Raw genomic sequence first — 13,543 nt, forward strand, 5'->3', positions numbered from 1 at the left:
GCTGTAACATTTACGCAAGAATAAAGTATTTTGCACCCACATCTCTGGGACAAAACATCACATCAAAAGCTACTCCCAGGAAGAATGCATGGGCAGAGACCATGCTCTCCAGTACAGCAAGTGGGATTATACTGGTGAGCCGACCTCTCAGAGGGGTACCAAGGGGATGGTAACAAAATAAGAAGGTACAAAATGAGATTTCAGAGTTGGCTTTGTAAAGCTTTGGGAAATAAACAGTTTAATAGACATAGGTTTAATGTGACTTTAATGGGACCCAGCCTTCTGCCAGGCATGAGGGGAGGCACATTTCCACCCCACGCTCCTCTGACATCTGCACGGGGCGGGAGAAGGCCACAGCTTGTACCTAACCCGAGGCAGCGCTGCCTGCTTCAGAGTGCTATGGCTAGGGAGAGGCCACAAGTGACACCCGAAACCTAAAACTGCTATGGGAAATAGCTGTCCTATTATCTCACCGCTAACGAATGTCATTCATTTTAGGCAGGAGAACTTCAAAACAGCCCTGCAGCACAGGCGCCTCCCACGGCTCCCTTGGAAAATGCAAATGTGCTCTTCCTAGATGCATTTCTTAAATTCCTACATATTTTCAAAGACATTCCTGATCTAATGTTCCAAGAGATGACAGTGCAGTAATGTAGCAATTACAGCCTTAATGGTACGGTAAAAGCCATTCTGCTTTGCACAGAGAATTTATTATATTTAACAGTTTATTTAACAGATCCATCTCCAGCCTGTTTCACTGCACGGGATTCCTCCCCCTGCCCTGCCCACTCACACTCCTCTCCCCCCATCCCTCCCTCCACCTGGGAGAAATTTCACTGAAAATCCCAGGAATTTAAGTCAGAGAAGGGTTGTTTAATGCAGAGAAAATGACCAGGCACTCACCCCCAGCCACCCAAACACCCACAGCTTCTTTGCAGTGCAGAGGCAACGAGAAAACGGCCATGTGAACAGCTAGTGATGTTATTAGGAGCACTTTGAAGTTAGGGCAGACCTCTTACCTTCTAGATTGGCAAACTTGGAAAAAACTACATGGGCTTTGGGCATTTTGCAGTCAGCCTAACTAGAGTCTTATGTTAGCACTCCTCATCATGTTAGTATGCTTTGAAAGCACCTTTCAGTATTACATTTCTCTGTCAAGACTGCCCTCTTTCAGAGAGGCTTTCTGGAGCTGTGTCTCTTGCAAGCACCCACACGTAATGCTGATCTGATTGCGTTAGGTGGGCAGATGGGCTGGTGTTTTGTTCACATCCTCGCAGAGCTCAGAGAAATCCTCTTTTCCTTGCAAGTCAAGCCAAGGAGACTATGTCACTGTAAGGCACCCTTCTGCGTTTTGGAGAGGTTTGCATGCTGCTGTGAGGCTGGACAGCTTCTTAGGATCTACTAAAGCGTCTTTCCCTCACCAAGCAGGCTTTATAGGAATATCACTATGAGCTAGTTGCACTCGACGGAACACGAATTAGCTGCTCCTTTTCTCCTTCTCTTCATTAGCCGGGTAGTTGCCAAGAGGGGAAAGCCTGCGATTTGAGACTGATCTTGCCCAGTGCTGTGAGCACAGCCATAAAAAGGGAACCCAAGTTATTTAGCAGTTTACAGCGGAGGCTCTTCGCATTTAACAGCCTTTGGCATTCCAGTCCTTTGATGTTTATTTTCTCTTCTGTTCCAGCCTACACAAGGAAGCAAACCACACTAGGCAGGGACCAGCCGATCCCTTCCCATCCCTGCCCAGCCTCAGACACAGATACGTTCCTTGTTCTAAACAACACACGCCAGAGAAGGCGCTCTCCATCTCAACTCATACCCACAGGTTTGCCACTGCTGTTCTTACCCATTTCTGCTGGACCGCTCAGAGGAATGCACCTTAAGGCTTGTCTGTCCCAATACACTCTGTAAGAGAAGGTCTTTGCCAGCCTGGCCCTTCTGGACTGAAGGGGGCTCAGCCCCAGATCTGAACCTCTGGCAAGCAATACGGTAACTCTGCGGGTGGGCTGAGGGCTGCTGGAGCCAGAAAAGAGTATACCTCTAACACGGCCGTCTCCTGAGAGAGGAGGTAGGCACATATCACACTGGTATCACTCTGACCTCAGGGTGGCAGGGGGAATCGGAAAAACTTCAAGCGACATTAAAAAAATGTCTCTGAATGTCTCATAAAATATCTCTTCCTAAAGAAATGTTGATCTTCATATGCTAAAAAAACCCACAAAACCTGTCTCACAGAACTTTAATGTCATGCCTCAAAATATATGCAAATGTTGGCATAAGAAGATATCACATCAATTTGTTATTTTAGTGCAGTCTCTTTCTCTTTTTAACAGCTCCACTAGACAGAATATAAACTTCACATTTTACAATAAAGCCCTCCACACATTTTGGAAAGAAATCATAAAAATAACAAAATTGATTTTTGTCGTGATGAGCTCTGCATAAGTGCCATACAAAATATATCTAAATAATTTTAAAGCACTGTTCTAGGGTTGTTACAAGACCAAGAAGGACCAAGTTTAATATTTTGCATCTATGAAAAAACTGCTATCAAAATAGAAATGTACCTCAGTAGATTTACTAGGCTTATAAGAAACACAGAATTCCCTAGCCTAAATCACTTCAGGCAAGAGCATTATAAGATAAGACTAAATCACAAAAAGAATGAAACAGCAAGGCAGCTGACTGATATCAGTGAATTTAGTTAGGAACACTGCTTCAGTTAGGAGAATATGAAGAAAATAAAGAGGAATTAATCTTCCTGGCAGCAAACCTCAAATTCTGGCACAGCAAATAATCTCATTGTGATCTAACTGAGGGAGAGGCTGGTGTCAAACCCGGCCGCAGTAATCCCCCCTTCAGTGATGAATCCAGAGATCACAGAGTGCTTGTGCATTACAGTGATACTGCCGCATGCTCCCGGGGGATTTCAGGATGGAAACCAGAGCCTGTTCCAGAATGATGAAGAAAAAAAAAAAAAAATCAGACCTCCTCCCTCCTTCGAAGCAGCCAGCCAAAGCCGCAGCTCTGAGGAGGCACAAGGGCGAGAGGGGCTAGAGCTGTACTCTCCAATCTCACCTCCTACTGTCTTCAGAGAGGCTCCCAACCCGGACAGTAGACCCAGCTGCCTCCTTTCTGCAGATGGAGAACAGCAGCACCTACAGCCTGCAGAGCAGTGAGCCACAGACCCTTGCTGAAAACAACCAGAGCCAGCCCTGCGCTAAGGCGGATGGTGTAATTTCAGTACAAGCCCCATCCTTATGTCCATCGTGGGTGCAACCATGTTAGCATGGAAACCTAGATTCTCAAAGTGGAGGAGGAATATATTTCTTGGCTAAAACCAAACTGCATTCAGTGCAAATCACTTTATGTGCATGAAAAGCTGGTTTAAAGCTTGTACTTTACATTAATTTGCTCTTTCTGGCAGGCAGTACCATGACATCCAGCACTTTCTGCTGAACCACAGCAGCTCCATTGCACCCTGGCTGCTAAAACTAGGCTAAGAGCAGGCTGGAACAGGTACCCAAATCCAGGTGCTTTTTGAGGAAAGGGCACTACATTGAAACCAAATGTGTCTGAGCTTTGCTGTGGCTCTGGAGGAGGTGCTACAGGTCTGCAGCGGAGGAGCGAGCAGGAGGCAGGAGTGAGGTCTTAGAAGGCTGGCACCCTAGCACAGAGTATTATAGGCTCTGCTCATGCCACCTTGGACTCAAAATCTCAAACCAAGCTGTGAAGTGGGTGCAGCCCAAACCTGGCTGCACTCCTTCCTCCAGACAGTTACAAAGCAAGGCAAGAGATGTCCAGAAGACCGGGATCCACACCCAGGAGGCCTTTTAAATCCCATTAAGCACCAGCTAGAGCTGAAGGGGCAAGGATCAGTCCAGGCTCAGCCCCACAGTCGAGGCACCATAAGCCACTCACTGTTTCTGTAGCAAAGTGTGAATTGGGTGGATAACAGAAGTACGTGGCAAATAAATTTTTTTGTTGTTTTTATTGCTTTTCTAGTAATGCCTAGTGGCTGATGGATTCTGCAAACTAACTACAGTGTCTTCCAAGCCATTTTCATATATTCACTGAAGCTGAAAGTCCATTTTACTGCCCAGCATCAGGGATGATAGGGGATATTTCACAAATCTTCACAATTATCAAAGTGATGACTATCCTGAATGATTTTGTATCACCAGGAAACTTTCATGTCATAGCCACTCCCTGTTCCAGAGAATCTTTAATATGCCAAACAGCACATATTCATTTAGTATATCCTCTTCATCTATCTGTGCTGAATTTGGCCTGTTCTCTTTAATTAAGCCAAAGACTATAGAACACTGTCATATAAACAATGAGAAAAAAGACCTATACAAAACAGAGACTCATCTCAGCAAAGGGTAATAAAAGAGAAATGGAATAAACAGATTAAAAATTACATAAATATGTGTGTACAGAATCAGTAATATTACAATGTCATAAATATAGACCCTAAGGGTTTAAAACTACAAACAAAAGAGCAGACACGCTGAATAACGTTTTGATGTTTGAATGCTTGTATCTTCAACACGTAAGCGTGCAATGCTTTTTAACCATTGGTGGGTGTAAGGAGGGGTTAAATACACATAATTCAATACAAATCATGTACTTAACACGTAAGAACTCATCCTCCGTCTCAGCCATATGTGCTGAGCATGTGACTTCAGTTTTACCAATTCCAAATGTACAAGATTAAGACTCAGACAAACCCTAATTCCCTAGCCCCAAAGCATAAGGCTTGTTTCAGTGTTAGTTTGGTTTTTTTAAAAAAATACGCTTTTATATTATTCTTGTCCAGTTTCTGACTCTGTGAGGATTATTTTTTGCAACTGTTTCTCTACATACACAAGGGTAGAAAGTTGCTTCCCTAAAAAAAAGAGAAAAACAAATTAAAAGGCAAATTTCTCAGATAATCATCTGATTTTGAGGGTTAGCGTTTTAAAGGAAGCGCCAACTATCATGAGACTTATGATAAAATCACAAGTCAGCAGCACTCTGAAAGCCTCCTTTCCCCCTCCTGCCAAGATTAGCTTTGATGTCTCAGTTATTTCCATCTGATTTTATCTGTTACTCTGAATGTGTGTTTACCATATAATAAAGTATCACAAGGTTTATGTACAAATCCCAAACCAAATCACCTTCTAATAGGAATTCACAGTCTCACTCAGCTTACCAAAACCACAATAATAGCTGGCTTGATCAGGATATCTAAAAAGGATTAAATTTAGGGGAGGGCTAAGGGGTGGGGGAAGAAGGAAAAAAAAATGGACTGAACAATACAGTTCTTGCAGAAGTATAGTGAACTCCCATCTAATACCTTTCATGCTTGTCTTGGAGAGCTTTGTAAAAGAAAGCAGGAACCCATATCTTTGTTTTATGCACAGGGAAGCCAAGGTACAAAGACAAACCACAGTGACACATTCTGCAGCAGATATGGCCCTGGAGACAGGTCTGGACCTCCTAACCACATGCTCAGCAATGCATGTGCATGCAGCCCCCGGCCCCTCACCTCACCAAATAAAATGAAACATTCCTCTCTCGCAAAAGCACGCATTTAGGATGGGAAAGCACAAATTTTGATTCCTCACCAGAATCGGTATCATGAGCATCTGGGAGCGTGAGATGCAGTCCATTATGCTTTTTGATCACTGGTGTTTCGGTCACACTACTTCCTTTCTCAGAGGCACTGTAAAGAAACAAAATCACGTTACCTGGTCACCTTTCAGCAGAGAGAGCAGTGCTAGCTTTCACTGGCACTGAAAACTGAAGCTTTCCAGTTGCAGGCAATCAACTTCTTGCATGTGTTATTTTAACACCTGCACCCTGCCAATGGTCAGGAAGCTCACAGACAAAGTGCCCAGCAAGGGCTCCAGGGCACATGCCACTATCAATTTATTTGGCTGTTGGGAGTCTTTGCAAACTACTGGACGAGGAACATGTTGGCAGCTAGACACCAGACCAGAAGAGGTCAACCAGCAGCCCCATGCCCAGGAAGGGCCACCATCATTTGGGCTTGTTTGCAGGAGGATTTGTTCACAGGCCAATTACCACCTTCCATCCAGGTGCTAATTTCTTCATTTCAAAGGGATTATTTTCTCCTCTTCTACCTTTGTAATATTCAAACAGAGAAGGAAGCTAAAAGCTACCACGTAGCACTGCTTTACGAAAGGGACACTATCTGGTCTACTCTTCTACTAGACTTCTGTCCTCACAGGAGAGGTCTTACAAAGGGAAACTCCCCCTCCCCCCCAAATCATCATGTGCCTAACAAAAAAATCACTTAACGAAGATCTCCTGAGCCTTTCTGTCACCACATAGTCTGCCATCCCCCCAGGATCAGATGGTGATGATGTGTCCTCTCATCATCCATTAAGGAACAAATATCGAAAGGAAAAGTGACTGCCCTGGCTACTTTTTCTGGCACACCTCCAGGCCTGCAGCTCAGCCTTTGGACAACGTTCCTCTCAGGAAACAAGCTGTCACACAGTCACGATTTGCTGTGGATGCCCCGTCTTCCAGTCTGATCAGTCCTTTGGTAGGGATTGCACAGGATTCCCTTGAATTTGCTTTAATCTAGCAGAAGAATTAGCTTGGGACTGCTATTTGGTTTTAAACATGATTATTCTGTTATCACAGAAAACAGTAGCAAGAGATAAACTAAGTCTTCTCCTTCCCAGCTAACAATCTAGGACTGAAAGGTACTTACTGTTGTTTATCATAGTGGTAATCATATTTTCAATGGCTAATTAACCTTTTACTTAGGCTCTGGGATCAAACAATACAGTTTCTGTTAAAGGACCCTGAATTCTTGGGCCTTTGACTGTTTGCACAAATGTGCAGCCTTGACCCGGCCTCCCTGTCTTCCATGCTGGTTTCCATGCTGAGATCTCATTTGAAACTATCATGCAGTGATAGGTACAAGGGAAAATTAAATTCTCTGTCCTGTGCCTCTGCCTTGCCCAGCCAGGATAAGCCCAAGTGTCATTACACTGACTGGGGGCTGCTGGTGGAACCGTAGGGGCATTTCTGTCTTGCTGGTGCGTTGCGTATGCAGGAACATGGCAGCTGCACATCAAAACATTACTCCCATGAGGCAAGCGCTGCTTTGATGCAGCGGCCATCACCATGAAGTCACTGTTCAGGCGAACACTGCCTTCTATACTATACTCCTACACAAAGGGCAGGTGAGGAGATCAGTGGACGGCAGAAGCTTGGCCATGGTAAAAACTGACCATAAGAGAGCAGCGTTCAGAGAAGGCTTGATGAGATGGCCTCAGTTAACAAAAATGCACCAACAGCATGGCCTTTTAACTGGGAAGAGAGACTGAAACCCCAGCCTGAAAGCCAAGTGGACTGCATTGTGCAAAACAGCCACTCCCAATGGCTTTGTGTGTTATGCTGGAGAAGGGCTGAAAACTAACTGCTCCTTCAAAGCTGCAGAGCAAGGCCTTCAGCCAAGAAAGCTTTTCCACACACCGCAGAAGGGACAGTAGCCAGATGATTTGCCTTCTGCATACGACACTGGAAAGGCTGACAGTGGGACGTTTTGCCACTCCACTGCCCATGTTTTTAAAAGGAGAGACAGTGCATAAAATGGTCACAAAAATCGCTGAAGGAAACACTTGATTGTAAGAGACTGCAGAGGCACCAGTTTATCAGAGAAGAGAGGACTTGAGCATGGCATTTGAAATAGCTGCCCGAGGAGAAGATATTGGGCCCTGAGAGACTCTTTAGTCTAGCAGAGTCATAGTAAGACTGCAAAGCCAGGAAACTTAGGTCAGACAAATGCAACCAAATGTAACTTAAATGCAATTTAATTGTGTGGGTGATTAGCTACTGATTGAACTAGTAAAGAGTATCGGGTGCAACAGCTCTCAACTTCATATAAATACAGGCTTCTCTTTTCCAAGAGGCCCTAAAAAATATCTGTGTCCAAGTCTCACTGATAAGAATTCCCCTTAAGTTCCTTTGCAAGCTCATCCTGGAATATTTTACATATTTGTTAGCTGACACTGCTGCAATTTGCTTAATACAAGAGGCTTCCTGGGTCACTGAATCCAGTTTAAAACTGCAGGCGCCAAGTTCATTCTCATTACTGTTCTAGCAGTACTTCCCGATACAAAATTCTTTATGAAGTATTTTTTGAGAAAGCCAAGAAGTCCCACTGGGAATAGCAGTAAAACAGACATTAGAGTTCCTAAGAGCAAAAGCAAAGCAATTTGTTTTGTTCAGGCTTCTATGGCTAAAGCTTATCAAAAGCCTCTAAAGCTATCGCATCTTGGGTTTTTAAGTATAACAGCCAAAGCACAGCTTGGGATCTGAATGCAGTCCAAATTTATTTGTCTGTTTTCCAATGTACTCTCTTCAGTCTCAGGCTTGCAGTCCTCCCTTGCAAACGTAAATCTTAGTCCTAATTGTTCAGCATGGATTTGATCAGCTTCATGAGGACTACTCATGGGTATAAAGATTACTCATGTGAGAGGTACATGATTGAATCCTTAGCTAAAGAGACTAAGGCCTAAGGAAATCAGTAATTCTGGCATGTACGAGACCGTTTCTCTGCTGCTATGTGTGTATCTTGATTTTTGTGTTTGGTCTGCTGCTCATTAGCTAAACCAACAAGGAATTACTAATAATCCTTCAAGGACAACTTGTATATAGACATGCATCATTCTGTACATATACTTCTGGTGTTTATAAAGCTTACATAAATGCATACAGAAATTGGGGAACAATACAAGCTTCATCAGTCTGTCGTCGTAACTGTTGCCATCAAGCAGGCTGTCCTTCCCATCAAACACAGCCTCTGTGGACATTACAGGTGGGAGATCAGTACAGCCCTGGGATAACATTCCCAAGGCAGCTAGACAGCGGTAGCATGTCTGGGACAATACCCAAAGAATGTGGGAACGAAGAAAACCCAACCTGGCAATTGTCACACTTTCTAAACTGTTCCTTTTGGAGGGGAAGCAGATGAGAGGGAGGGAACAAAAAGAGAACCTAGCACTGTTTAAGTGCAGATTTACTAGGACAAGGGAAGGCAGAAAGATGCTACATCCTTCACTCCTTTCCTTGCCCAGCTAAAACCAGGCTATGCAACTGGCATGCAACCACAGCATATGATAGAGTCTTGGCCGTGTGCCTTTCCTTGGCTTACTCAGTTCAGGACTGTGTCACCCACACACACATTCCTGGGTGGTGCCAACTACTGCAGGCTGTGAACAATAGCTGATGGAGGCTCAGACTATTGGGGGGGGAAAAATCTGCCCTGCATTCTGGACACCTGAATATGGAAGGAGATGTTTAGACATTCAGATCAGAAAGTCTTGGTTCAAACTGCTTCTTCAATCTTAAAATCTTGAGGGTTTTATTTTATTTTATTTTAAATCATGACTATTAAAATCTTGCTTTTTTTTAAATCACAGTTGGAAATATTACTTATGTTTCTTTTTAAACAGTACTGTTTATTACCCTTTTTGCAAAATAACTTAAGTCTCTAGACAAATAAAGATAACTGCATCTCCATTATGAAATCTGAACTTGTTAAAAGAGTGGAGAAAGCCTACCTGTGCTGTAAAACATTATATACCATCTGCCACATCTGTAACATATGCCTGCATGTCACCAGAGCCTCTTCAGGTCCTTTATGTATCCATTCCAGTTTTACTTTGGTGAAGAGTAAGCTGGAAGATGAAAAAGAATAACTTCTGTTTTATTGGCATCTCGTAAACGTGGAGAATCAGTAATACTCTAGCGAGATCCTGGCAGCCAGCACTTTTACTTGCTTTGTATGTACAGCAATAAAAGAAAACACCATAGCACAAACCATTTCATTTGGCTCAACCTTGATTCCCCACAAGGAGATGAGAGATATTCCTCAGCTGCAGTCAAATTTGCATCGCAATGCTGGCAGGACAGTGTTAAAAGCAATGCACTGCAAAGCTAACAAGGTGAAACATACAGTGACTCTCATGTTATTTTGGACAGCATTAAAAACAGAATAAAAGGGAATTGCCATAATACATATGCCAGACTGGTCTCTTAGTCTGGCATCTTCCTATAGCACTGGCTTATATAATAAATTTCAGACAAAAACCCCAAAATACTTAATACACACAGGCAATTATGTAATGCCTCACAGGAAGGAAACGCTTTTTCTTAACCTCAGCTGGCGATCATCTCATGCCCCTAGGCAAGACAGCTGATAGCCCTTGTACATTCTTGTTCTAGGTAGTGTAACTGCTGCTACTATTCTTATACCTAGAGAATACATACTTGCACAGACCGCTGGAATTCAGCAGAATTAGGTCAAGCAGAGGTTAGAAGACAGACTTGGCAATGACACAACCTACTGCTTGCTGCTAGCATGGCTTTTAACACCATCCTTCACAACACCCGTTTTATTTGTTTTTAATTGCCAAGATGATTGAATTTATTTCTTATTTACTGATGTAAATTTGGTTCTCTGCTTTCAATGTTTTCATAATGTCCAAGATCTACACATTTTGAATTAGCTCAATACAGCAAGTGATTAATCCACTGGATGCACATGTATGTACATACATGCGTACAACATTAACAGCTGAATGTTAGAAATCCTAAAACCAATTTTGTGAATGTGATCTACAGGCTCCCAGGGAATCCAAACAGCTTCAGAAAGAGACACCAGCAACTGCATAGATGATGTCAGAGAAGACTTTGCAGCTGAATAAGAGATCCTTCTCTTGCAATAATTTGAAATTTGCAGCCAAGACTCTGTGGTGAGTATCTACATTAATGTGCTGAAATGGCAGTCCCATTCTGCACTGCTGTTTGTTGTTTTGGTTTTTTGAGGGGTGTGGGGGGGAAAGTCACCAAAATATAGCCCAACTGTGTCAACTGTTATAGGGAAGTCTGCTCATGGCCACTGCTACAGTTTGACCTCACAGGACAAGCATCCAACTAAGTTCCCCAGGTACAAACTTAAGCTAGGAAACGAAGACCAAGATTCATAATCAAGGGAATTTGTCTTTGTCCTTTACTATTTTATATCCTTACTCTATGTTTACCTTTGATTTTCTTGTTACTGATCTGAGCAAACAAATGCTAATAAAAACACCCCCCGCTCTTGGAGATGCTGATGGCCTAACTGAAAGGAAGTGCCCTCATGATTCGGGTAGTTATTTTTGGGCCAGATCCATGGACTGATCAAAAATTTTGCTGGGACAAAGAACATGACAGTGGACACACTCTTAAGAAAACAAAAATAAGACTGAATTTGAAGGAGGGGTTAACAACGGGCACTGGCCAGTGGTGCAGGCTGCTCTGCTCTCCCTTAGTTAACTGGGCTCAGAAGAACAAAGCTTGTTTTAATACAACAGAATGTAGAATCAATCACTTAGAAGCAAGGAATAGACACTGCACTAGAAAGATGGGAGGTTATACCCTGGGGTGTAGCGGTATTATAAAAGACAGCTTCATGAACGTGAAGTCCCTGAACAACAATGCAGTCAAGAGGTCAAGCAATCCTTAGCATCCATATACAAAAGCACAATCAAGAAGGAGCTGGAAGACGTGGTTATTCCTGTTCACAGCACCAGCAGGACACTTACTACAATCCTGTTTCTTTTTCTTACTCTTTAACTCCAGAAGATGACTAAAAATGGGATGAGGTTCAGAAAAAGGTTATGCAAGTGATCTGAGGGCTAGAAAATTGTATTTCATCAGAGGCTTCAGAAGCTCAGTTTATTTGGTTTAACTGAGAAGCAGCCAAGAAATTATTTTGCCCCAGCCTGCAAGTACCTACATGGAGAAGTACATAATTGTGAGTCTTTGATCTAAAAGAAAAGGTATCAGAAAATCCAAGGATTTGTTGGAAGCTGAAACTAGTCAAATGGAGATTTGCAAGTAAATGCAGAAACAAAACTATCACAGCAAATAATCTTTGCAGCAACTACCTGATGTGCATGGTAAATTCTGTAGTCTTTAAAGCCTTTTCAGCAAGAGACAGGATAACATCTGGAAAGCACTGCTAATGCACAAATAGAAGCTATGGGTTTGATGCATAGGCTCATAAGTGAGCTTCTTTGGACTGTGCCGTGCAGAGGGGTGAGACTGCACCCCTTCTGGTAATTAATCTGTTAAAAATGTTCTACTAGTCCAAGAAACTACCACATTGAAAAATCTATGCAATCTTAAGCATACAGGATATTGGTTAAACCACTACAAACTTTCAAAATGAAAGACCTTCTAAAGCACTCTATGACCCTCGTTACAGCAGAAGAGTGGTGGTCAAGGAGCATAAGGCCTAGAGAGGAAAATAGTCGTATTACATCCCTGAATAACTCCACAATTTTTAATGCCGTAAGATACCACTCTTAACATTAATGAAATAGAAGAATATAGGAAAGAAGAATCTGTTAACAGTCAAACTGCTATACAGGAGGGATATATCAAGGGTTCCTCCACCCTTTCACATTAGTAGGGATATAGATGGCTTAGTCATCTGCAGGCAAATAAAGTCATTACGTTGTATATTTAAACATTGCAGTTAAACAGTAAAAAGACAAACACATTAAGTTCTTCTCTCCATCACTCTGATGCTTACTGTTTACAGTGAGTATACATCAACTTCTTTGGATGTAGATGCAATGTTCTCTCAGGAGAGAGAACAACTAGTGAAACAGGAAAAAAGCAAATCTCTCACAAAAACATAACAAAGACTTAGCAGCATATTATCACCAGTCATAAAGCACAGGCACACAAAGGTTCTTAAAAAAAAAATAAAAATCATGCAACTTTACCAGATCTCAGAGATACCGCATGCTGTTAGCTGTTGTGTTAATTCACCTTTGGAATAGTGCTATTCTCATTACTGTGCAATAATACAATGAACCAAACCAAAAGGTAAATGGGAAGAACGTAAGTGGCAAAAGGAATTAAATCGTATTGACAACAGTAGTAAGCAATGCAATTAAATCTGATAATTAAAAGGTGGAAATAAAATCAGTACATTAGGTTGTATGTGCTATATGCTGTTTGTATTTCTCAGCTTCTAGTAAGTTTTGTAACAGCAAAACCAGATAAATAAAAATATAGGGAAAACACTGAAGTAGGTGACAGTATCACTTGCTCTTCAGCTTATCATTTTATTACTGAGATAGCACTCTTGCTACAAATAAATCTAATGGGTATCGTGTCATATCAGTGTCTGCGCACAGCTCTCGGGCATAAATAAAAATTACATATGCACTCTCACCTTATTATATTTTCTTAATATCATATTACTGTACTTTTGTATGATGCTTGTAATATTAAACAGAGCAGACTCTTAAAGAGATTCAGCATACAAAAATAGCCCCTAGATTATCAATACAGTCATTGGTAATTCTGTTAGCCTCTGAAAATGAAATCAAAGTGATTTGGGCTAAAGCAAACATATAAATTGCTACTACATAAGCATAGGAAAAGGGAGCAAAAAAATCCACAAATCATTCTTGTAATGTGTATAATTTTAGGGACAGTAACAATGGAAAATAAC

General features: G+C 42.1%; 1 protein-coding gene across 9 annotated transcripts in view; it reads right to left on the minus strand.

The window, feature by feature from the left end:
* TTC7A (tetratricopeptide repeat domain 7A) overlaps nucleotides 1-13,543 on the minus strand; it is a 194,848-nt gene that overhangs the window by 47,942 nt on the left and 133,363 nt on the right. For all 9 annotated transcript variants that reach the window (XM_075749060.1, XM_075749059.1, XM_075749063.1 and 6 more), the window contains 2 exons: nucleotides 9,591-9,707; nucleotides 5,613-5,710 (listed from right to left, as the gene is read on the minus strand). In XM_075749060.1, the coding sequence (XP_075605175.1) occupies nucleotides 5,613-5,710; nucleotides 9,591-9,707 (215 nt within the window). The remainder of the gene's footprint in view (nucleotides 1-5,612; nucleotides 5,711-9,590; nucleotides 9,708-13,543) is intronic.

The sequence above is a fragment of the Balearica regulorum genome, chromosome 3 (assembly GCF_011004875.1).
Source record: "Balearica regulorum gibbericeps isolate bBalReg1 chromosome 3, bBalReg1.pri, whole genome shotgun sequence".
Classification (NCBI taxonomy): Eukaryota; Metazoa; Chordata; class Aves; order Gruiformes; family Gruidae; genus Balearica; species Balearica regulorum.